At 43.1% G+C, this 23,440-nt stretch overlaps 1 protein-coding gene across 3 annotated transcripts in view; it reads left to right on the top strand.

The window, feature by feature from the left end:
• Positions 1–23,440, top strand: part of SMARCA2 (SWI/SNF related, matrix associated, actin dependent regulator of chromatin, subfamily a, member 2) — a 299,308-nt gene that overhangs the window by 225,863 nt on the left and 50,005 nt on the right. For all 3 annotated transcript variants that reach the window (XM_044272604.1, XM_044272612.1, XM_044272595.1), the window contains exon 27: positions 14,199–14,276. In XM_044272604.1, coding sequence (XP_044128539.1) covers positions 14,199–14,276 — 78 coding nt within the window. The remainder of the gene's footprint in view (positions 1–14,198; positions 14,277–23,440) is intronic.

The following is a 23,440-nucleotide window of genomic DNA, read 5'->3' as shown; positions in this document are numbered from 1 at the left end:
AATACTGCCAGCAGCACAAAATACATCCCCCAAAACTTCCACTGGCCAGCTGTTGGGCCGATGCCCTGGGGGCCACCTCCTATCGGGAAATTTCCCTGTAAGGTCTATGGCCAATCCGCCCCTGGTGTGAAAAAAGCATTTTTGCCCTTCAGATTGAGAATACGTTTACAATGCAGCCAACTGCCATTAAAAACAGATGAATTTAATAATCAAATATTTTTTTTTTTAAGCATGGCCCCTGCAGAGCCCTTACAGTATACATATTGCCCCCCTGAAATTCATGGCTCCTATAGTTTCCCCCTGGTTTCATTAATGCCCCCAGTATGATTTAATGGCCACCATAGTGCCCCCAAGTAAGATCCATATCCCCATTAGTGCCTCCCAGTATCGTTAATGCCTTTTTTAGTGCCCCTCAGTATGATTAATTGCCCTCTTAGTCACCCCTTCCATATGATTAATGGCTACCCTAGTGCCCAACCAATGCTACCAAGTTGATGATGATTTTTTTTTTTTTTTTTTTTTTTTTTTTAAAGGGGTTGTCCACTTTTTTTGTTCTTTGTATGCTTCTAACTAAGCAAATGTGAGGGGGTTTTCAATTCGCTTCATCTATAATCCCCCGATTCTCCTAGTTAGCTGAGTGTCACATGACCTGCGATGTCAGCTTCTTTCCCTGCTCTGATGATCCATGCCCAAGCCTGGGGGAGCAGGAGGAGCAGGTCTGCCTCTCTGCACAGAACATCACTGTGAGGGCTGTGCTGGTTGGAACAACCAGCCATCAGCCCTGCATGCTGATCTGCTGGCTTAGCTGTCTACACCATGTCTATCCTCCCACTGGATTCTCCAGCAAAGTTTAACCCCTTCTACCATCAGCAGCAAAGAGTCAGGGTTGGAGGCTCTACCTCAGGTACTGAGCAGTTTGCAGGGTTTACTCTTCTCCAGGCATTGAAGAGATAAATGCTGTGCACAGGATCTTCCCTCCATCCCTCACCCTGCAAACACTGGAGGAGTTTTACCCCCTGTACTCTTCTGCTGGCCATGAAGAAGTGTCTGCAGAGCATTATGAGAACAGGTAGGAGGAAGATCCTGTGTATATATGCAATGTCATTTTAGTGTTCTGCTGGGACTTGTATTCCCACACATAGACCATAAGCATCCCAGCAGTCAGACTGCAGGCAGGGCAGCAAATTTATTCTTTGCAGATCAGAGATTGTTGTTAAATGCCCCCACAGCTCTGCAACTGCATGTCAACAAAGGGCCAGAACAGAACTAGGCAAATAAGTATGTGTATATATATATATATATATATATATATATATATATATGTATGTATGTGTGTGTGTGTGTGTGTATATATATATATATATATATATATATATATATATATACAATTTTATTTATTTTTTTTGCCTAAAACTTGCTTAGCTTATATAAAAAAAAATATATATATAATTATATAGCTGACCATCAGATTTACAGTGCTTGATTTTATTTATTTTTTTAACATAGTGTATCTGTTTTTAATAGTGGTTAGATGGGTACACTGTCTAAACTGCTGCTAAAAACAATCCCATTGATTTAGGTGCCGTCTGCCTGGCTGACATGTCCTATTTTTTTATGTCTGCTATTCACTAGCCATTAAAAAGCGGCCATGTGAATAGCCTCATAGACTAAAATTGGTTCAAAGAACGGCTGTGCGAATGAGGGGTTGTCTGGTTTGTAATATTGATGACCTATCCTCAATATGTCATCAATATCAGATTGGCACCCCCATGACGATCAGCTGTTAGAATAGACCACAGCGCTTGTATGAGCGCTGCCTTCTCTTCACTGTTTACCTGCTCACCATTCAGTGTAATTACAACTGCTCTGTTCCGTTGTATCTATAACTTCATTTTCCCATTGAAGTGAAAGGGACAGAGAAGCTCCAATTACACTGCTCACCACTGAAATGTGAGTGATGCTGTATTTTTAAACTGATTAGTGGGGATCACGGGGTTCAACCCCGCTGATCTGATATTGATGACATATCTTAAGGATAGGACATTAATGTCTGGAACTGGACAACCCCTTTAAGAGAGTAAAATAATTTAAATCATGATGAGGAAGTTATCCGGCATGCTGTCCATTATGGTGTACGAACCAGCAGGTAGTATTTGGCTCTGTTCTGTTTTCATAGTCTAGATTACTTAAACAGTAACTTCACTTTTAACATTACAACAAATACATATTTACCCCCCTCCTAATTTCCCTTTTATTTGCTTAAAAAAAAAAAAAACTTCCCAGCCCCCAGAAGAAAGAGTACCCCAAAAAAGGAAAGAACAAAACAAAACCAAGAGAAGCTTACAATAAACATAGCTTCCATAGTTTTGCAAATCTATTTTTCTTTTAGATATTTACCAAATGGGATTCTTCTCTGGTTAGTGCACTTTTTGTGCGTCTCTCCCATTCTTTGATCAAGGGGGTGGTCTTACTTCCCCAGTGTCCCATAATACATTTCCTAGCCTGAAAGAGGAGCTTGGATACAATTTCTTGATGTTGGAGGGTATCCCTTTTGTCCATCACTCCCAAAATACTAATCTCGAATTCATTGGGTATTATAAACTGATTAAATAGTTCTATTTTGTCCCGAACCTGTCCCCAGAATTCCTGAGTCCTTCTACATGTCCAGAGTATATGGACATCGTCCACTCCCATTTCCCCACATTTTAAACGGCTGAATACTTTAAGTTTATAAATTTTCATAAGTTTCTCAGGGGAGTAATAGTGACGGTGTAGTATATAAAATTGGGTAATCCTATGTGAAAAGTTCTTTGAAACTCCTATTTTTTTTTTTTGCTATATTGCTGATACCCAGAACTCTTCTTGCTGGGGGTTTATAACCTACCTCCATTTATACATTAGGCTGGATATTGCTTTTCCCTTGGTCTTTTGGTGTAACAAACATCCATATATTTTTGACACTAACTTCCCCCTTGCCGTTAATCTGGATATATTAAGCAGCAGCTGCGGAAGGGTCTCTATTTGTGTCGTTTTTCCTACCAGCCTACGTATTGCACATTTTAGATGTAGATAGAAAAATCTCCCTTCTAAGTTGCCCACTTTATATTCCTTTTTAAGGTCTTCATATGTTATTATATCACCTTGTTTGCATATTTGACCCATTTTATAGACTCCATGTTTCCACCACACTGCTCGATCAACATCAGATCAGTAAGATGGATATTGTTCCACAGTATGGTGTCCGCATGGAGTCCCTCCTGGTTTCACAGTTTCATTGCCTGTCTCCAAACCCTGAACCCCAAGATCTATGTGAGCCGACAAACAGCATAATGTCAACAGCATATAAATAATTTTTTACCTCACGTTCACCAAACCCGAAGCCCTAAATTGCTGGATCTTGCCTGATCATATCCGCTAATGGCTCCATTGCTATAGCAAAGAGCAGGGGGGAAAGTGGACATCCCTGTCTATCCCCCCTACCAATATGTATATTATCTGAATATTCCCCATTCAGTATCACTCTTGATGAAATTTCTGTATATAGAAGATTTACCCAGGATATGAATTTATCTCCAACTCCCATCTTCTTCAGTGTGGCCATCAAGAAAGGCCATTCTACCGTATGAAACGCCTTTGAGGCGTTTAATGTAACAATCAGTCGTTCGCCGCAATTTTCGGGCTCAAGCTGGGTGTTCACAAAATAGCGCATGACATTATCCGTTGTGGTCTTGCCCGACATGAAGCCCGTCTGATCCTCATGTATCAGACCCGATACCACACTTCTAAGTCTAGTTGCCAGAATCTTTGCCAATATTTTATTATCGGTGTTTATTAATAAAAAGGGATGATATGAATCCGGAAGGGTTGGGTCTTTGCCCGGTTTTAAAATTAATGTAATTAATGCCTCTCTCAGGGAGTCTGGCAGTTTCCCTATCTTTCTTGAATCGTTCCACATTATCAATAATCTCGAAAATAGTATAAGCTATCTAATTTACTATCCATAATGTTATTAAAATCCCTAATAACTAAAAGTGTTTTTTCTACTACCTTAAGCAGAAAGTCATACATTTTCAGAAGGACTTCAATTTTAAAAGGTGGTGGTATATATACATTAGCTATTATCCATGGTCTTCCTTCCAGCAAACAATCGATCAAAACATATCGGCCCTCCTGATCTTTAACTATTTCCCTTATTTTAATATCAATATCCTGGTGTATCAAAACACCAGCCCCTTTATCGTTTCACTTATCAAGTGTGTCTCCTGTAAACAGATTATGGCAGGTAAAAATCTGTGTATTGTGTCAAAAACCGCCACCCTCTTTGCTCCCCTGCTCAAACCCCTAATATTCCAAGAGACTATTCTCATACAGACCTATATCATTGTCCACCCACTCCTCTGGCGTAGCAAGATTCCCCAAGAAGGGCAGGAGAGAAGGCAGGGAGGAAAAAAAAAGAAAACCCAACACAGCAAATATCCTCCCTCATTCCCTCCTAAATGAACCAGGTTAACTTCTCCTGGTTCTCTCTCTTAGCATTTCCCCCTCCCCGCCAGCCGCCAGCCCGATTACCCCTCAGCTCCTTATATTTTCTTTGATCCAGCTTTGTATCGCATCTACTTTATCAAACACCCAGTTTTTATTTCCCCATTCGATCCTAAGTTTAGCTGGAAACATCATTGAGTATTTGACATTGTTTGAACGCAGAGTTTTTTTCACCTCAATAAAACAAGCTCTTTCCTTCATCGTTTCTTGTGCATAATCTGAAAATATCATTACTGTTGCTTCCAGATATTCTAGTTTCCCTTTTTTCCTAGATCTACGCAATATCTCCTCCTTATCCCTAATCGATAGCAGACTAAAGAGTATAGCTCTCGATCTCATTCCAGGTACCGGTGGCCTAGAAGATATCCTATAGGCCCGTTCCACAAAATCTTTATAATCTGAGATGTCCCGGCCCAAATGGTCCATGAGCCATGATTGTAAAAAGGCACATAGGTCTTGATCCTTCAGGGATTCCAAGGCATCTCCGATTACACCTTCTAGTCCTATTCTCCAACTCCAGTACTCCATTTATTTTTTAATTCCCTATTTTCCTCTTTTAGGGAGTTTTTTTATTTTTTTCTTTAAAGGGAGTCACCTCCATATGGCCATATACAGTGCTTACATGGCTCTGTAGCACACCTATACAGGATTGTAACGGTACCTTTGTTCTTTTCTTTAGACTTGCACCAGCAGGAAAAACGAAGTTTAATTCATATGCAAATGAGCATTCGCAAGTGCCCAGGGGCGGAGTTCAGTGTGTAGGTGCCCAGGCTGCTCTGCCTTCTTTTCACTTTACTCAGCCCCTGCCTTTGCCCGCCCTCCAAGTCCAGACCTATCAATGAGGCAAGAGACTTGGAGGGCGGGCAAAGGCAGGGACTGGGGAGGAGTAAAGTGAAAAGAAGGCAGAGCAGCCTGGGCACCTACACACTGAACACCGCCCCTGGGCACTTGCGAGTGCTCATTTGCATATGAATTAAACTTCGTTTTTCCTGCTGGTGCAAGTCTAAAGACAAAGACAAAGGTACCGTTACAATCCTGTATAGGTGTGCTGCAGAGCCATGTAAGCACTGTATATGGCCATATGGAGGTGACAGACTACCTTTAACCATTGTCTGCAGGAGGTCCTCAGAGTCAGACGTCCTTTTCTCGATTTCTGTCAACCTTTCTTTATATTTTTGGACATCAGCTCTGAGGAGCCCCACAGATTCCCTAATATTTCCAGTCTGGAGAGAGAGATCCTCAATAGCATTTTTTTATTTCTTGAAATATGTCCTGCAGGCTAGGAGCCTGCTCCTCCTTTGTTACGGCAATTCCTTCCATCGCTCTCCCCTGCTTATTAACACTCTCCCCAGAGTGGAAACTCGCCTCTAGTGTTTTCAGACCAAAACTTCCCTCTATAATAGACTCTCCCTCTTGTACTAGAGACCCATCCTCTTTTTTTTTTCTTTTTTGATGGACTGATCTGTCCTCGCATATTAGTCAAGAGTAACTGCTTTGATTTTTCTATTTTTTTTTTTTTTTTTAGTCATTGGGGAGATTAAGGTGTTAAGCTCTACCTGTACCCTGCCCTTTTTTCCAGCTCCCTGTCTAGCCATCTCCAAACTTTCCCACTACCTGCCCCCCACACCCCTCCTCCACCCTCCCCGCCTACCAATCTACGATATCGCTAACTAAATCCAATAGCAGAGGGGCCTCAGCTTATGGGCCCATTAGGCAGCAATCCGTCCAACAGTTTTCTTTTTACATGTATATTTTGTTGCCTCTACTAGTTGATATAACCTTAATCCGCTGATTTTCATCCTCCTGCCCATCCACATACAATCAATTCATAACCGAACTACAGCATTATTCAACCGACAGCAAAAAAAGGAAAGAAAAAAACCAATGGCCCGATGGCGGACTCTGGTTAGCAAACATTTGTTAAAGAGTTAATACCTGTCATCCATAGCAGCTGTATGGTTAATCAGTTCTATTAACCAGCATCTATATGCCGGATTATATAAGAAAAAGTAATAAGAAAGTCTCAATTAATAATGCAGTATAACATGATTAGTCAATAGGCCCAAAAAAACTCAGTTATAATAATCACAGTCTCCGGTAATTATTGGCATAAGAGTAAGTAGCAGGCATTCAGTTAGTTAAGTTAGTTGGATTAGCTCATATTTTCAGACAGTTCTATTAGCCAACCACGCAATACAGGTCCTTCTAAAAAAAAATAGCATATTGTGATAAAGTTCATTATTTTCTGTAATGTACTGATAAACATTAGACTTTCATATATTTTAGATTCATTACACACAACTGAAGTAGTTCAAGCCTTTTATTGTTTTAATATTGATGATTTTGGCATACAGCTCATGAAAACCCAAATTTCCTATCTAAAAAAATTAGCATATTTCATCCGACCAATAAAAGAAAAGTGTTTTTAATACAAAAAAAGTCAACCTTCAAATAATTATACTCAGTTATGCACTCAATACTTGGTCGGGAATCCTTTTGCAGAAATGACTGCTTCAATGCGGCGTGGCATGGAGGCAATCAGCCTGTGGCACTGCTGAGGTGTTATGGAGGCCCAGGATGCTTCGATAGCGGCCTTAAGCTTATCCAGAGTGTTGGGTCTTGCGTCTCTCAACTTTCTCTTCCCAATATCCCACAGATTCTCTATGGGGTTCAGGTCAGGAGAGTTGGCAGGCCAATTGAGCACAGTAATACCATGGTCAGTAAACCATTTACCAGTGGTTTTGGCACTGTGAGCAGGTGCCAGGTCGTGCTGAAAAATGAAATCTTCATCTCCATAAAGCTTTTCAGCAGATGGAAGCATGAAGTGCTCCAAAATCTCCTGATAGCTAGCTGCATTGACCCTGCCCTTGATAAAACACAGTGGACCAACACCAACAGCTGACATGGCACCCCAGACCATCACTGACTGTGGGTACTTGACACTGGACTTCAGGCATTTTGGCATTTCCCTCTCCCCAGTCTTCCTCCAGACTCTGGCACCTTGATTTCCGAATGACATGCAACAGTCCAGTGCTGCTTCTCTGTAGCCCAGGTCAGGCGCCTCTGCCGCTGTTTCTGGTTCAAAAGTGGCTTGACCTGGGGAATGCGGCACCTGTAGCCCATTTCCTGCACACGCCTGTACACGGTGGCTCTGGATGTTTCTACTCCAGACTCAGTCCACTGCTTCCGCAGGTCCCCCAAGGTCTGGAATCGGTCCTTCTCCACAATCTTCCTCAGGGTCCGGTCACCTCTTCTCGTTGTGCAGCGTTTTCTGCCACACTTTTTCCTTCCCACAGACTTCCCACTGAGGTGCGTTGATACAGCACTCTGGGAACAGCCTATTCATTCAGAAATTTCTTTCTGTGTCTTACCCTCTTGCTTGAGGGTGTCAATGATGGCCTTCTGGACAGCAGTCAGGTCGGCAGTCTTACCCATGATTGCGGTTTTGAGTAATGAACCAGGCTGGGAGTTTTTAAAAGCCTCAGGAATCTATTGCAGGTGTTTAGAGTTAATTAGTTGATTCAGATGATTAGGTTAATCGCTCGTTTAGAGAACCTTTTCATGATATGCAAATTTTTAGCGAATTTTTTTTTGGGGAGTTTTCATGAGCTGTATGCCAAAATCATCAATATTAAAACAATAAAAGGCTTGAACTACTTCAGTTAGTGTGTAATGAATCTAAAATATATGAAAGTCTAATGTTTATCAGTACATTACAGAAAATAATGAACTTTATCACAATATGCTAATTTTTTGAGAAGGACCTGTATAACATAACTGATTAATAAAATAAAAAAAAGAGCAACATTCATGATTATGGTGATCTCAGTCTCCAATGGTTAATGACAAAACGCAGGGGACAGTAGCAGGCACTCAGTTAGTAACTTGGATTAGTTAATATTTTCAATTCTTCCAAGCCGTTTCCTGCATAGCGCTGCATATCAATTAACAGCTTTAACTCATTATAACAAGCTCACGTTCTGTATTCCGTTTGTTTTCTCAATCTTGTCCTGCAATTTAGTTGTCCTTTCTTACAGTTCATTCTTACAGGGCTTCCTTTTTGGGCCCAAAAATTATTTCCAGCAGTGAGGGTCATCTATATCGCAAGATATGAGGTTAATCAAGTAGTATTGTCCCTTCAGTATCTAGCTTGCCCTTTACAAGCCCCAGAATAGACGCCAGGCTAATACATCCTCCCAGCCTAATGCCGCACTATTGTTTTCTCACCCACAAACCGTGGTCAGCGGCATTTCTCCTCCTCTACCATATACCAGACTTGCTTGCCAAGTGGCAGCTATCAAGGGGGGAGGGGGACACCACTTGAATCCCACATATAGACTTTAGGTCCAGTTTTCGTGACCCCTTAGACCCCCCTCTGCCTACACAAGACTACTGTAACAGCCTGTATATCGGCTCATTTGTTATCAAAGTTCCAAACGAAAAAGAGGGACGTCTGTGCCCCTCGCCTCATCACCGAGAGGGGGAGGAGGAGGGAGGGTACTCACACACCGCCGAAACTGTCCCTCCACTTCTGGTCTAGATTGTGCATTCGGCTCCACTCTGCTCCTGTCTATTCAGGGCCGAGGAGTCCACTCTATCTTCTCTTCAGACTCAGGGGAGCCAAACAGCCCAGCGGCAGACAGCGGGACATCAGGAATGGGACGAGACATCAGCAAACAGCGGGAGGCAGCAGCGGAGGGCATCGTACAGCATAGTGGTGTCTGGAGCAGCATCACATCGGGCTGGGCGTTCGGCGCCGGAAGGGGGGTGCGGACGTCAGCAACGTGCATCCGCACTCATGCTCCGTCTGTAAAAAGAACTTCACTTTAAAAAAATAAATTAAAAAAACTCTTAAGGCGTCATAGTGACTTGTCATAGGTTTTGATAGGAGGGGGGTTTAATTACTGAGACCCCCTCCGACTGCTCAAGCAAGGAGTTAGATTAGCTTAGCTGAGCACTGTGTCTCCTTGCTGCTGAAGACTGGCTCAATAGGTGTTGGCGCCACCCCGGAGGAGACACATTATGGGCAACTGATTCTGTCCTGTCCTGATTCTGCACTTGTACTTTATTCCGTTTTTTGCTTTTTGGACTATTATGAATTGCTGCCATTGTGTTTTCTTCTGGTGATGTTGCCATTTTCCCTAGACTTGTTTTCAAATATTTTATTTATATGAACTTTTAAAACAAAGACTATTATTGACTTCATGCGGTCTGGCAGTTCTTCATAGGTATTTCAATAGGCAGACTGTTAAAGGGAACCTGTCACCGGGATTTTGGCCATAGAGCTGGGGACATGGGCTGTTAGATGGCCGCCAGCACATCTGCAATACCCAGTCCCCATAGCTCTCTGTGCTTTTATTGTGTTAAAAAAACGTTTTGATCCATATGCAAATGAACCTCATATGTGTCCTGTATCTGGAAAGGAGTCCAGCACCGCCCCACGTCCTCCGCATGCGTAGTTCGTTCCCTGTGCTGATGCCAGCACAGGGAATGAACATGATGCCGACACTGCGCATGCGCTAGCTCGCGCATCGCGAGATTTCGGCGCTCCAGCTCTGTGACGTCAGCCAGCAAGGAGGAGATTTGGAGGACGCGGGGCGGTGCTGGGCTCCTTTCCGCTGGACTCCTCTCCGGATACAGGACACATATGAGGTTCATTTGCATATGGATCAAAACGTTTTTTTAACACAAAAAAAGCACACAGAGCTATAGGGACTGGGTATTGCAGATGTGCTAGCGGCCATCTAGCAGCCCATGTCCCCGGTGACAGGTTCCCTTTAATCCTTCTTTAGTCCTTTTTCAGCAGCTAGGAGAGACTACGCATAGCTAAATGTTTCTACCTCCTCATTTTAGTGATTGGCGAAAAGTTTTTTTGTAAGTGCAGTTACTCTTTAATTTAGTATCATCGACGTGACAGTCATCCATTCCATAGTACTGTAAAGCCTTTTAGGATCAATTGGTGATGAAAGTTTTCCTTTAGACTCCACTTTACTGAGACCTAATATTTTATGCACAATTTTAGCAGTTTGGTGAACGTTCACCTTTTTAACTTAACTCCTCACATGTTATACTACAGATATGATCTCTTAGGTTAAATTACGCTTTTTATGCATTATGGTCTTGGTGCAATAATGTCGTGATTAAAAAAAAAAATAATTAAAAACTTCTAAAAAATGTTGAAACTGAGATACCAGATGGTTTCAAGCCATACATGGGATGGTTGAGGGGAAAGGGTTCCCTTTTTATCTGGAGGATTTCTGTAAAACTGCTTTTTAGTGCAGCTTGCCAAGTCTTGCAGGCTTATCCTTATTTTTAGGATTTTAATGTTTTTCAAGGTTTAGTGTCCATTTAAAAGTTTTAGCCACTTTATGGGAATATTCTTTAAAGGAAATCTGTCACCAGGATTTTTTGCATAGAGCTGGGGACATGGGCTGCTAGATGGCCGCTAGCACATCCGCAATACCCAGTCCCATAGCTCTCTGCGCTTTTATTGTGTAAAAAAACAGTTTTGATTGATATGCAAATGACCTGATATGAGTCCTGTAGCCGGAGATGAGTCAAGCGGAAAGGAGCCCAGCACCGCCCCGCGTCCTCCGAATCTCCTCCTTGCTGGCTGACGTCACAGAGCTAGAGCGCCGAAATCTCGCGATGCGCGAGCTAGCGCATGCGTAGCTCGTTCCCTGTGCTGATGCCAGTACAGGGAATGAACATGATGCCGACACTGCGCATGCGCTAGCTCGCGCATCGCGAGATTTCGGCGCTCCAGCTCTGTGACGTCAGCCAGCAAGAAGGAGATTTGGAGGACGCGGGGCGGTGCTGGGCTCCTTTCCACTTGACTCCTCTCCGGCTACAGGACTCGTATCAGGTCATTTGCATATCAATCAAAACAGTTTTTTAACACAATAAAAGCGCAGAGAGCTATGGGACCTGGGTACTGCAGATGTGCTAGCGGCCATCTAGCAGCCCATGTCCCCAGCTCTCTGCGCAAAATCATGGTGACAGGTTTCCTTTAATTCACTTGCATTTTTTATTATACTTGTTCACAGGGATCCAGATGGCAACTAAAATGGTTGCAAATCTGAGTTTTGACTTGCACTTGGGTTCATTTCAGACTAGCACGTCCTGCGCTGAAATCATGCTCTGTGTGTGAGTGTGATTTCACGTTATGGACACTGCTTCTTTAGCAGGAGCGCATGGCATTATACTAGTTTATAATGCTATGTGTCTCTACATGTCCTTACAGCTACAGAGTTATGCCTTATGCACACAACCGTTTTTCGGGTCCGCATCTGAGACGTCGTTTTTGCAGCTCTGGTGCAGACCCATACACTTCAATGGGGCCGCAAAAGATGCGGACATGTCCTATTTGCGGACAAGAATAGGCATGTCTATAATGGGCCGCCTGTTCCGTTCCGCAAATTGCGGAAGGCACACGGGCAGCTTCTGTTTTTCTTATTTTTATTTTTTTTGCGGATCCAGTTGTGTGCATATGTAGCCTTATACTGACTAGTGTTGAGTGTTTCAAATTTAGCGTACAAGGTTCGGGTTATCTAAGAATTTTGTTATGGATTCTGCTTCCACGAACCACAAGTTATTGTCCGTGGTAGCGGAATCCATAACCAAATTCTTAGATAACCCGAACCTTGAACACCGAACTTGAAAACACAAGTTCCCTCAACACTAATACTAACATAATGCTGTCCGTATAATTCAGTTGATTCAAAGTTTGGCAGAGAGACACAGCATTATAAACCAGTATAATGCCATGAGCTCCTGCGAAACAAGCAGTGTCTATAACGGGAAATCACTCTCACACACAGAGCATGATTTCAGCGCTGGACATACTCGTCTAAAAGAGGCCGTAGACCGGATTTACACGTGGCTTTTGTGTTTCCAAGACATGCATTTTTTCCATAGTTGCATTTTGCAAGGTGCGGCATCTTAAATCAATGTGGTAAATGCCTGTGCAGCTTTGACAGGTGAAACATTTGAATATGTTTTGTCTGTAAGAATTAAAGAAACAACCAGCAATCATGATTAAAATGTATATTTATTTTATTTTTATTTTTTGTTTTTGATCATTTTTAAAAAGCAACATGTACAGTAAGCCCACTCTTAGGCCGCATGCACACGGCCGTTATGCGTCCGTTCCGTGCATTGGGGACCGCAATTGCGGTCCCTATTGCATGGGCAACATCCGTGCAGCGTGCCGGACACATTCAACTTAAATGGGTCTGTCCACACCGCAAAAAATATGACATGTCATATATTTATTTGCGGTGCAGAACAATGGAAATATACACCACGGAAGCACTCCGTAGTGCTTCCGGTGTTCTGTGACACCGTTCCGCATCTCCGGAATTGCTGACCCATTCAAGTGAATGGGGCCGCAATACAGCCACGGCCGCCCAACGGCTGCGTGCATGAGGCCTTAGGAGTTAATGGAGTTGTGCGCTGCACAGTTGCTTTTAAAGGGTTTTCCAGGATTTATTTTTTATTTTTTACACTGATGACCTGTCCTCAGTATAGATCATCGGTATCTGATCAGCTGTTCGAGAAGGCACCTGCACTCCTGTGAGCGCTGCTGCTTTCTCACAGCTTACCAAGCACAGCGCTGTGCATAGTATAGTAGCTTTGCTTCGTATCTTGCTTGGCCTCATTCACTTGAACGGTGCTGAGCTGCTCCTAGGCCACGTGATACATGAATGTGTCGTTGATCGGCCTAGGAAAAGCTGAGAGAAGGCAGCAGCGCTCACAGGAACAGCGCTCCTTTCTCAAACAGCTGATCGGGTCCCCACTGATCAGATACTGATGACCTATCCTAAGGATAGTTTAACTGTATGAAAATCTCGGAAAACTTCTTTAAGGGCTGTCAAGTGATTTATTTATTTATTCTTTAGCCTGTCCAAACGCTTCATTAATATACCCCACACCAGAAAAGAGACATTTTGTAAGAATGTCTCCTACTCTGACAGAAGACAAGCCATTCATCATAATGTCCACCATATAATATTGCAATATATGTGGGTGGCGAAGGCTTCTCCTGGCAAAGTTATGTTTTCTGCAACGATCAGCTGAAAAATGTCTCTCAACGTCCTGGCGGCCTGCAGCTGCCACTAGAGAAAGCATAGGCACAAACTGTTTGTTCATCGAGTTCAATGTGTACAGTATACTGTAAATTTCTGTGCTCCCCCTAGTGGTGATTGTAGGCCAGAACATCAAGCATATAGTTTTCTGTAAATGTTTAGGTAGACAGTCCAATCCCAGTCTAGTGTAAATTCTGCTGCATGAAAGGCTTTGTCATTTTTGCTCTGAGCCTCAGTAAGGGGATTCCATCATAAATTACAGCATGCAGCACCATTCTTCCGGTTAAATAACAAACATCATGGTGGAGCCTAACGGGCCCTATTATATGTCAGTGGGGTCTGATGGGCATGAGACAACGGTGTCCATCATGTGACGGATCATCACTCTTTAGTTTTTGCTCCTCTAATGGAACAGAAAAATATGGAAATTTAAACACAACAATGTTAATAAAAAAATATGGGTTACTTGGCCCTTTACACTTTTATGTTTGGTTGCCGAAGGCTGATCGATTTGATCATTTGTTATAAAAAAGTAAATATATTTCATTCTTTTGTTTCATGCCTTGCCAGGAGGAAGACGAAGTCCCCGATGATGAGACCCTGAATCAGATGATTGCACGCCACGAAGAAGAGTTTGACCTGTTTATGGTAAGCTAGTAATCATACATTACCTATGTTACCTTTTAGTTTTTTAGTAGAATGAAAGTTTAAGCTGACTATTGCAAACTGGAAACGCAATACATCAGATGGGCAAATAAGATACCTAAAACATTTGGTATAACTGCAGTCATAGTTTTGGGTGTAATGCTATTTCTTTTAATTGTAGTTTTCAGTGTAGCAGCCCAGCCTTATAAATGACTTGAGTGATTCCAGACATGGCTTCTGGGTCCTAGAAAGAAGCCTTATCTGGAATAGAAACAGAAAGCCACCCCAGTTGTAACGTGACTCTGCCTATGTCCCACCCAAACCCTGCTTCCCTGAAAGATACCCAGGCCTATGGGCTAAACCTTCAACTAGCTGCACCTTTACAGAGACAATGGGCAGTGTGATATACATGTCTGTCAGGCGGTAATGATATACCAGGCCTGGGCACAGAGACAGCACACTCTATATACACTGTTATGTAAATTGATCTGCTCGCTATTATGGGGACGGGGGGGGGGGAACTCGGACCGCCATCTAACACTTGGGAACACTTTGGCAGTACTATAGTAGGGCACTAGCCATGTGTCTGTTAAAGGGGTTATCCAGTGGTAGATAATAATGACCTATCCTCAGGATAGGTCATCATTATCAGATCGTTAGGAGTTTCAAGTCCTGGCACCCTCGCCGGCCATCTGTTTCAGGAAGGTGCCGCCCACCCTAGCGCTTTGGTAAGTGCATCCGGCTATGGGCAGCTTTCCAATGGTGCTGATCGGCAACTAGGCCATGTGACCGTTGTACGGTGCCAAATAGATTTCAGTAGATAACAGGTCGGCACTACCCTTTTTCAAAATTCGTGGTGCACGTGTCAGTGGAATAGCGTCTAATCAAACAATGTAGTAAGAAGACCGGCACTTCGCAGGATTTTCAATCAAGAATGCAATTTATTAGTCACATATTATTATTCCATAGTGACGCGTTTCAGCACTAATGTGCTTTCATCAGACTACAAACAAACATCTCCCTTACAGACTTTCACTTACAGACTTTAAATAGACAAATGAAATACAGGGGAACTTACGTCATCAGTAAAGCTCCTCCCCCTCATTGACGAAAGTAACCAGATCATCGAAATTTTGAAATGGGATAAAATTGGGATTGTTTGTAGTCTGATGAAAGCACATTAGTGCTGAAACGCGTCACTATGGAATAATATGTGACCAATAAATCGCATTCTTGATTGAAAATCATGCGAAGTGCTGGTCTTCTTACTACGTTGCACAGTGCCGTCACATGGCCTAGTACTGTGATGGCTAACCTCCGGCACTCCAGCTGTGGTAAAACTACAACTCCCAAGGTGCACACTTGCTTGGCAGCTCTCAGAACTCCATAGAAATGAACTGAGCATGCTGGGAGTTGTAGTTTCACCACAGCTGGAGTGTCGGAGGTTCGCCATCACTGGAGTGCTGATTGGTGGGAGTCCCGGATGTTGGACCCCCACGGATCTGATATCGATGACCTATCCTGAGGATATAAATGCATTTCTTCTGCAGGATGGATTCTTTTTTTCCCAATCTAGATGTTTGCCTACTTTAACAGGGTAATCTGGCTGCCAGTTCCAGCAGAGAATGCCGAGAATTGGCCAGGCACAAACTGCAGCATGCAGCAGGGGCCAGCGGGCATTCCGGTTGCATCCAGAAGTGCCACGGCTCAGAGAACTCCAGCAGACTATCCTGTGCCAGAACAGCCTGCTTGAATTGGTGCCACACATGTGAAAGTAGCCATAAATGTAGCAAAAATGTGATTTGAAGAGCCCCTTATTTGAAAGTCACTCAAGACCTACAAAAGGTTGGGGACCATGACTTAAAGAGAACCTCTTACCAGTCCTGACATTACCATATAAATAGCTGGCAGGGTAGGGCATACTAATGACGTGATATTGATTATTATTTTATCTATGCTCTGCTTCGTTCCCCCGCTGTGCACCCTGTTCTGGTTTCCCATACTATCATTACAGGGAGGAGGAGACGGCCGTGTTTCTCAAGGGGAGTCTCCTTCTCCCTGGCTGTTAGCTGCCCAATAGCAGCGAGGAAAAATAAAAAGACATTTTCTTTTTTTGAATCAAGTAATTTTTATTAAAACATTTTTCCCTTTTGTATAGATAAGCGTACATCAAATACACATTGATATAAACAAATGAAAGCCCAACTTGGGCACAATAATACACAAAGTATAAACCCTGAAGGGTAACCCCCCCCCCCCCCCCACCCCCCCTTTAACCCACACCATACCACAATGTCAGCTCATTTTTCTCCTCCACAAATCCTGAGAAACATCTACCTCTGTTTCTACCATAACCCGTTCATCCGTACCGTCCCATTATCATGTTTCACTTCATCTTATTCTAGGCATCCATCCTAATGGCAAGGATAGAAGACGTCCAGTGGGTAGTCCTGGCGTACTCAACCACGGTCCCCATATAGATTCAAACTTCTTACTCACACCTCTTTTATAGTACATCCCCCTTTCATGCCCAATTATCACATTCATACGAGCAATAAATTCCTCCTTAGTTGGTACTGCAGTGCTTATCCAGTATTTTGGCTATTAACTTCCTGGCTTGATACAATGTTCTACTAATGCCTATATTGAGATCTGTTGTGAATTCGTCTTGTAACAAGCCCAATACACATATCAAAGGTTCTACTGGAAGTCTGATCCCGAACACCTGAAAAATAATATCTAACACTAGATTCCAAAAGGGACCTATGGCCGTGCACTCCCAAAACATGTGCATTATATGTGCCTCCGACACATCACATTTCGGGCAGTTAGATGTGTCACGTACCCCTATTTTATGTAGGAATTTAGGTGTTCTATAAACCCTGTGTATTAAGTATAATTGTGACAATCTGTGTGTCTCACACAATGATAACAAGGGGCTTTTAGACAGTATTTCGGACCACTGCGCATCATTCAGGGGGCCAACCTCTTGGGACCATTTTCCCCTAACATTCAATGGAAAGTGGTCCTGATAGAATGAGAGTAACAACTTGTAGAAGCCGGAAATCACTCCTTTGGTATCTCCTCCTTTTCTGATCTGTTCCGCTATCATAGAAGCCTGTATAGTGAGATCTGTTGTCTTTCCCTGCGCTGACAAGGCGTGGTATAATTGCAGGTACTGATAGAAGTTTGTGTTCGTGAGCTGAAACTCCTCCTTCAGTTGTTCAAAGCTTTTGAAAATTTTATTTGTATACAGTTGTGACACCCAGTAGATTCCTTTTTTCTCCCAACTATCAAAGCCTTCCAACTTACTCAGTTCCGGGAGACTGGAGTTGTTCCATAAGGGAGTTAGGGCACTACACCCCGAGATTTTGGTAATATCTTTAAGTTTTTTCCATGCTTTGCATAGTAGAGTAGCACACGGGATAAGTTCTGGGGGACGAATAACTGATCCAAGCTCCAGTATATACCCTGGTGGCCTCCCTCCCATCAAGTAAGACAATAGCGCACTCACAGACCCCGAATTACCCAGGACACTACAGGATTTGCACTGTTGTGCTTGTGCCGCTAAAAAGTACAGCCACGGATTGGGAATCGCCAGTCCACCACTATCCTTCTCCCTCTGTAAGGTCTCTAAGCGAATTCTTGGGGACTTCTTATTCCATATTAGGGCCCTGAATAGCCCCTGTATTTTGTAGAAGTGTCTCATTGGTATCCAAATTGGGCTATTATGCAAAATGTACAGAAATTGTGGCATTAGAACCATTTTAACTAAGTTAGCTCTCCCTATAACAGATAATGGCAACTTACACCAGCTATCAACCTTTTGGGCACTTTTTGTCAATAGCGGGCTTAGATTCAGGTCAATATATTCTTGCGACCGATATGTTACCTGTATTCCCAAATATTTAAACTGCCTGGCCAATTGCAAAGGAGCTATTTTGATCCGGAGTGAACTCGGCACCGAGTCCATGGGGAGCATTACCGATTTGTCCCAATTAATGGTTAGGCCCGAATAGGCACCATAGTCCTCAATAAGCTGCATGACATGGGGTATTGATTGTTCGATGTTGTCTAGAAAGAGCAGCATGTCATCGGCGTACAGTGCAATTTTTTCATCTACTCCGCCATATGTCAAACCCGTTACCTTGGGATCCGCACGTATTAACTGCGCCAGAGGTTCTATAGCCAAGGCAAATAGCATTGGCGATAAAGGACACCCCTGACGTGTACCCCTCTCTAAAGTAAATGCCTCGGACAATAAAAAGACATTTTCACTTTACAGCATTTGTCATTTATGATAAATATTTATATTTTAATGGTTTGGACCTAGCGATACCAATTATGTTTTTTATTGTTTGTCTTTATCAGAAAAATTGGAAGGGGGGGTGATTTTGAATATATATAATTTATATATATATATATATATATATATATACACATACCGTATTTATCGGCGTATAACACACACTTTTTCCCCCCTGAAAATAGGGGGCAAATGATGTATGCGTGTTATACGCCGATATAATGTTAAGAAGCCATGTTTTTACATACCGAATGTATAACATTAAGACGGCGCAGCGCCTGCCGCAGTTCCCTCCTCATGCGCCGCCTGTCCCAGCTCCCTCTGTCATGCGGCGCCTGCCCCAGCTCCCTCTGTCATGCGGCGCCTGCCCCAGCTCACTCTATGAATGAACAGGCAGGCGCCGCATGACAGAGGGAGCTGGGGCAGGCGCCGCATGACAGAGGGAGCTGGGACAGGCGGCGCATGAGGAGGGAACTGAGACAGGCGGCGCATGACCGAGGGAGATGCCGGTCTGCGCCGTCTTAATGTTATACTTCCGGTACTACAGTAAGTACCGTACAATTAGATATAGAGTCAGATTGAATGTTTAACAGTTGCGGGGCCCGGTGTATTAGAGTAGAGTCACTGCACCGGGCCCCGCCATGAGTGTCCCCGCCTCCTCTCTCCACACTTATCCATCTGATGGGGGATCTGTAGATGACACTTATGGGGATCTGTGGATGACATAAGTGTCATCCACAGAGCCCCATAAGTGTCATCCTTTTACATTATTTACCTTATAAGTGGTATTAATATTAATAAAAAAAAGTTCTGAGCTACCCTTTTTTTCCTGAAATTTCCCTTAAAATGAAGGTGCGTGTTATACGCCTGTGCGTGTTATACGCCGATAAATACGGTATATGTGTATATATATATATGTATATGTATATATATATATATATATATACACAAACAAACAAACCGGATTCCAAAAAAGTTGGGACACTAAACAAATTGTGAATAAACACTGAATGCAATGATGTGGAGATGGCAAATGTCAATATTTCATTTGTAATAGAACATAGATGACAGATCAAAGAGTAAATGTATCATTTTAAAGGAAAAATACGTTGATTCAAATTTTCACGGTGTCAACAAATCCCCAAAAAGTTGGGACAAGTAGCAATAAGAGGCTGGAAAAAGTAAATTTGAGCATAACGAAGAGCTGGAAGACCAATTAACACTAATTAGGTCAATTGGCAACATGATTGGGTATAAAAAGAGCTTCTAAGAGTGGCAATGTCTCTCAGAAGCCAAGATGGGTAGAAGATCACAAATTCCCACAATGTTGCGTAGAAAGATAGTGGAGCAATATCAGAAAGGTGTTACCCAGCGAAAAATTGCAAAGACTTAGCATCTATAATCATCAACTGTGCATAACGTCATCCGAAGATTCAGAGAATCTGGAACAATCTCTGTGCGTAAGGGTCAAGGCCGTAAAACCATACTGGATGCCCGTGATCTCCGGGCCCTTAAACGACACTGCACCACACAAACAGGAATGCTACTCTAAGACCCCTTTCACACGGGCGAGTTTTCCGTGCGGGTGCGATGGGTGCGGTGAACGTATTGCACCCGCACTGAATCCTGACCCATTCATTTCTATGGGGCTGTGCACATGAGCAGTGATTTTCACGCATCACTTGTGCGTTGAGTGAAAATCGCAGCATGCTCTATATTGTCCGATTTTCACGCGACGCAGGCCCCATAGAAGTGAATGGGAAGCGTGAAAATCGCATAGCATCCGCAAGCAAGTACGGATGCGGTGCGATTTTCACGCACGGTTGCTAGGAGACGATCGGGCTGGAGACCAGATCATTATTATTTTCCCTTATAACATGGTTATAAGGGAAAATAATAGCATTCTGAATACAGAATGCATAGTAAAACAGCGCTAGAGGGGTTAAAAAAAATAAATAAATTTTTTAACTCACCTTAGTCACCTTGATCGCGAAGCCGGCATCTCCTTGTGTCTCCTCTGCGCTGAACAGGACCTGGGGTGAGCATTAAATAGAGGTTAAGGACCTTTGATGACGTCACTCCGGTCATCACATGGTCTTTTACCATGGTGAATCACCATGGTAAAAGATCATGTGACGTACCATGTGATGACCGGAGTGACGTCATCGAAGGTCCTTAACCTCTATTTAATGCAGCAGCTCACCCCAGGTCCTGTTCAGCGCAGAGGAGACACAAGGAGATGCCGGCTTCGCGATCAAGTGGACTAGGTGAGTTAAAAAAAAAATTTAACCCCTCTAGCGCTGTTTTACTATGCATTCTGTATTCAGAATGCTATTATTTTTCCTTATAACCATGTTATAAGGGAAAATAATACAATCTTCAGAACATCAATCCCAAGCCCGAACCTCTGTGAAGAAGTTTGGGTTTGGGTACCAAACATGCGCAATTTTTCTCACGCGAGTGCAACGCATGACAATGTTTTGCACTCGCGCGGAAAAATCGCGCATTTTCCCGCAACGCACCCGCCTCTTATCCGGGCAAAAAAACTGACGCCCGTGTGAAAGAGGCCTAAAGGAAATCACAGAATGGGCTCAGGAATACTTCCAGAAACCATTGTCAGTGAACACAATCCACCGTGCCATCCGCCGTTGCCAGCTGAAACTCTACAGTGCAAAGAAGCAGCCATTTCTAAGCAAGATCCACAAGCTCAGGCGTTTTCACTGGGCCAGGGATCATTTAAAATGGAGTGTGGCAAAATGGAAGACTGTTCTGTGGTCGGATGAGTCACGATTCGAAGTTCTTTTGGGAAATCTGGGACGCCATGTCATCCAGACCAAAGAGGACAAGGACAACCCAAGTTGTTATCAACGCTCAGTTCAGAAGCCTGCATCTCTGATGGTATGGGGTTGCATGAGTGCGTGTGGCATGGGCAGCTTGCATGTCTGGAAAGGCACCATCAATGCAGAAAAATATATTCAGGTTCTAGAACAACATATGCTCCCATCCAGACGTCATCTCTTTCAGGGAAGACCCTGCATTTTTCAACAAGATAATGCCAGACCACATTCTGCATCAATCACAACATCATGGCTGCGTAGGAGAAGGATCCGGGTACTGAAATGGCCAGTCTGCAGTCCAGATCTTTCACCTATAGAGAACATTTGGCACATCATAAAGAGGAAGGTGCAACAAAGAAGGCCCAAGACGATTGAACAGTTAGAGGCCTGTATTAGACAAGAATGGGAGAGCATTCCTATTTCTAAACTTGAGAAACTGGTCTCCTTGGTCCCCAGACGTCTGTTGAGTGTTGTTAGAAGAAGGGGAGATGCCACACAGTGGTGAAAATGGCCTTGTCCCAACTTTTTGGGGATTTGTTGACACCATGAAATTCTGATTCAACATATTTTTCCCTTAAAATGGTACAATTTCTCAGTTTAAACTTTTGTTCCGTGATTTATGTTCTATTCTGAATAAAATATTAGAAGTTGGCACCTCCACATCATTGCATTCAGTTTTTTTATTCACGATTTGCATAGTGTCCCAACTTTTTTGGAATCCGGTTTGTGTATGTACATATATATATGTGTATATATATATATGTGTGTGTGTGTGTGTGTGTGTATATATATATATATATATATATATATATATATATATATATAATTATTTTTACAGAAATAATTTAGTCCCCTTGTAGTTTATGGTTTTTTTACAGAACTACTGCTATGCCCTGCCACAGGCAGTTTGCTGTGGCAGGCTTGGGAGCCATAGTAGCTGATGGAAACCTTGCTGTTTTACTGCAGGGACTCCAATAGCATAGACAGAGGGAGCCCCCTCCGTCTAAATCCTCAGATGCAATGGTCACTATTGGCTGCAGCTTCTGAGCAGATAAATGACCATGATCAGAGTTATCTATGGTGGGTGTCAGCAGTATTACACAGCTGTTACCCTCCACATGTATGGAGTGACCCCCGATTCATATCACTCTCGTACTGTGCCCATGTACTTAGGTGAAGCAACTGAAGTTTTAGGAAACGCACAAGGTAGGGGATAACTATTAGATCTGTGGAGGTTCAACTGCTGGGGCTCCTACAGATCACTAGAATGGGGGCTTCATAACATCAAAATGGAGTGGCCAGTCAAGTATTTAAACTGCCGACTCTATAGGACAGCCGAAGACACCCAAATACAAGTGCCTGGTTATTTCTGGCAGTGTCATAGAATTGAATAGATTGACAGTGAGCACCTTATTCTTTCTGGGGTACGGTGCCCTAGTTATTGTGATCCGTGGGCATCCCAGCGATCAGACCCCCACCAGTCTAATAGTTATCCCCTATCTAACTGGTATACCCTTTTAATAATACTATGGGTTTTTTCAGGGACTTAAAAAAGTTCCTGGAATTCAGTGATGTGCTCCAGACAGGGTTTACGTAACAAAGGAGAATATTCATTGAATTTGAAGGACTTTTAACAACGGACTCCTGCTAATCTTATGTTGTTGTCCTTTAACCTTGGAAAGTGCTTTTTCTGCTCCTTCCTTAAAGGGTTTTCCTGGCTCCTGATATTGATGACCTATCCTCAGGATAGGTCATTAATATCCAATTGGTGAGGATCCCACACCCATAACCCTCACCGATCAACTGTTCCCTACAGCCTCTGGTCCGACCCTCGCCAGTTCTGAAGGAAGGTCATTAGTATCAAGAGCCTGGAAAACCCCTTTAACATGCTTTTATTTGACCTGTGCAGTGGTGCAAGGAAGGTGACAATCCTTTTAAATTCAGTTGTGGCTTGATAAACCTACAGTTAAATAGACACCAAAATGGGACAAGCGGTTTTCCAAGAGTCATCAATCTGTTAACGC

This window comes from Bufo gargarizans, chromosome 1 (genome assembly GCF_014858855.1).
Source record: "Bufo gargarizans isolate SCDJY-AF-19 chromosome 1, ASM1485885v1, whole genome shotgun sequence".
Taxonomy (NCBI): domain Eukaryota; kingdom Metazoa; phylum Chordata; class Amphibia; order Anura; family Bufonidae; genus Bufo; species Bufo gargarizans.
Note: the sequence above shows the minus strand (reverse complement) of the source record. Positions and strands in the feature narration are given on the sequence as shown.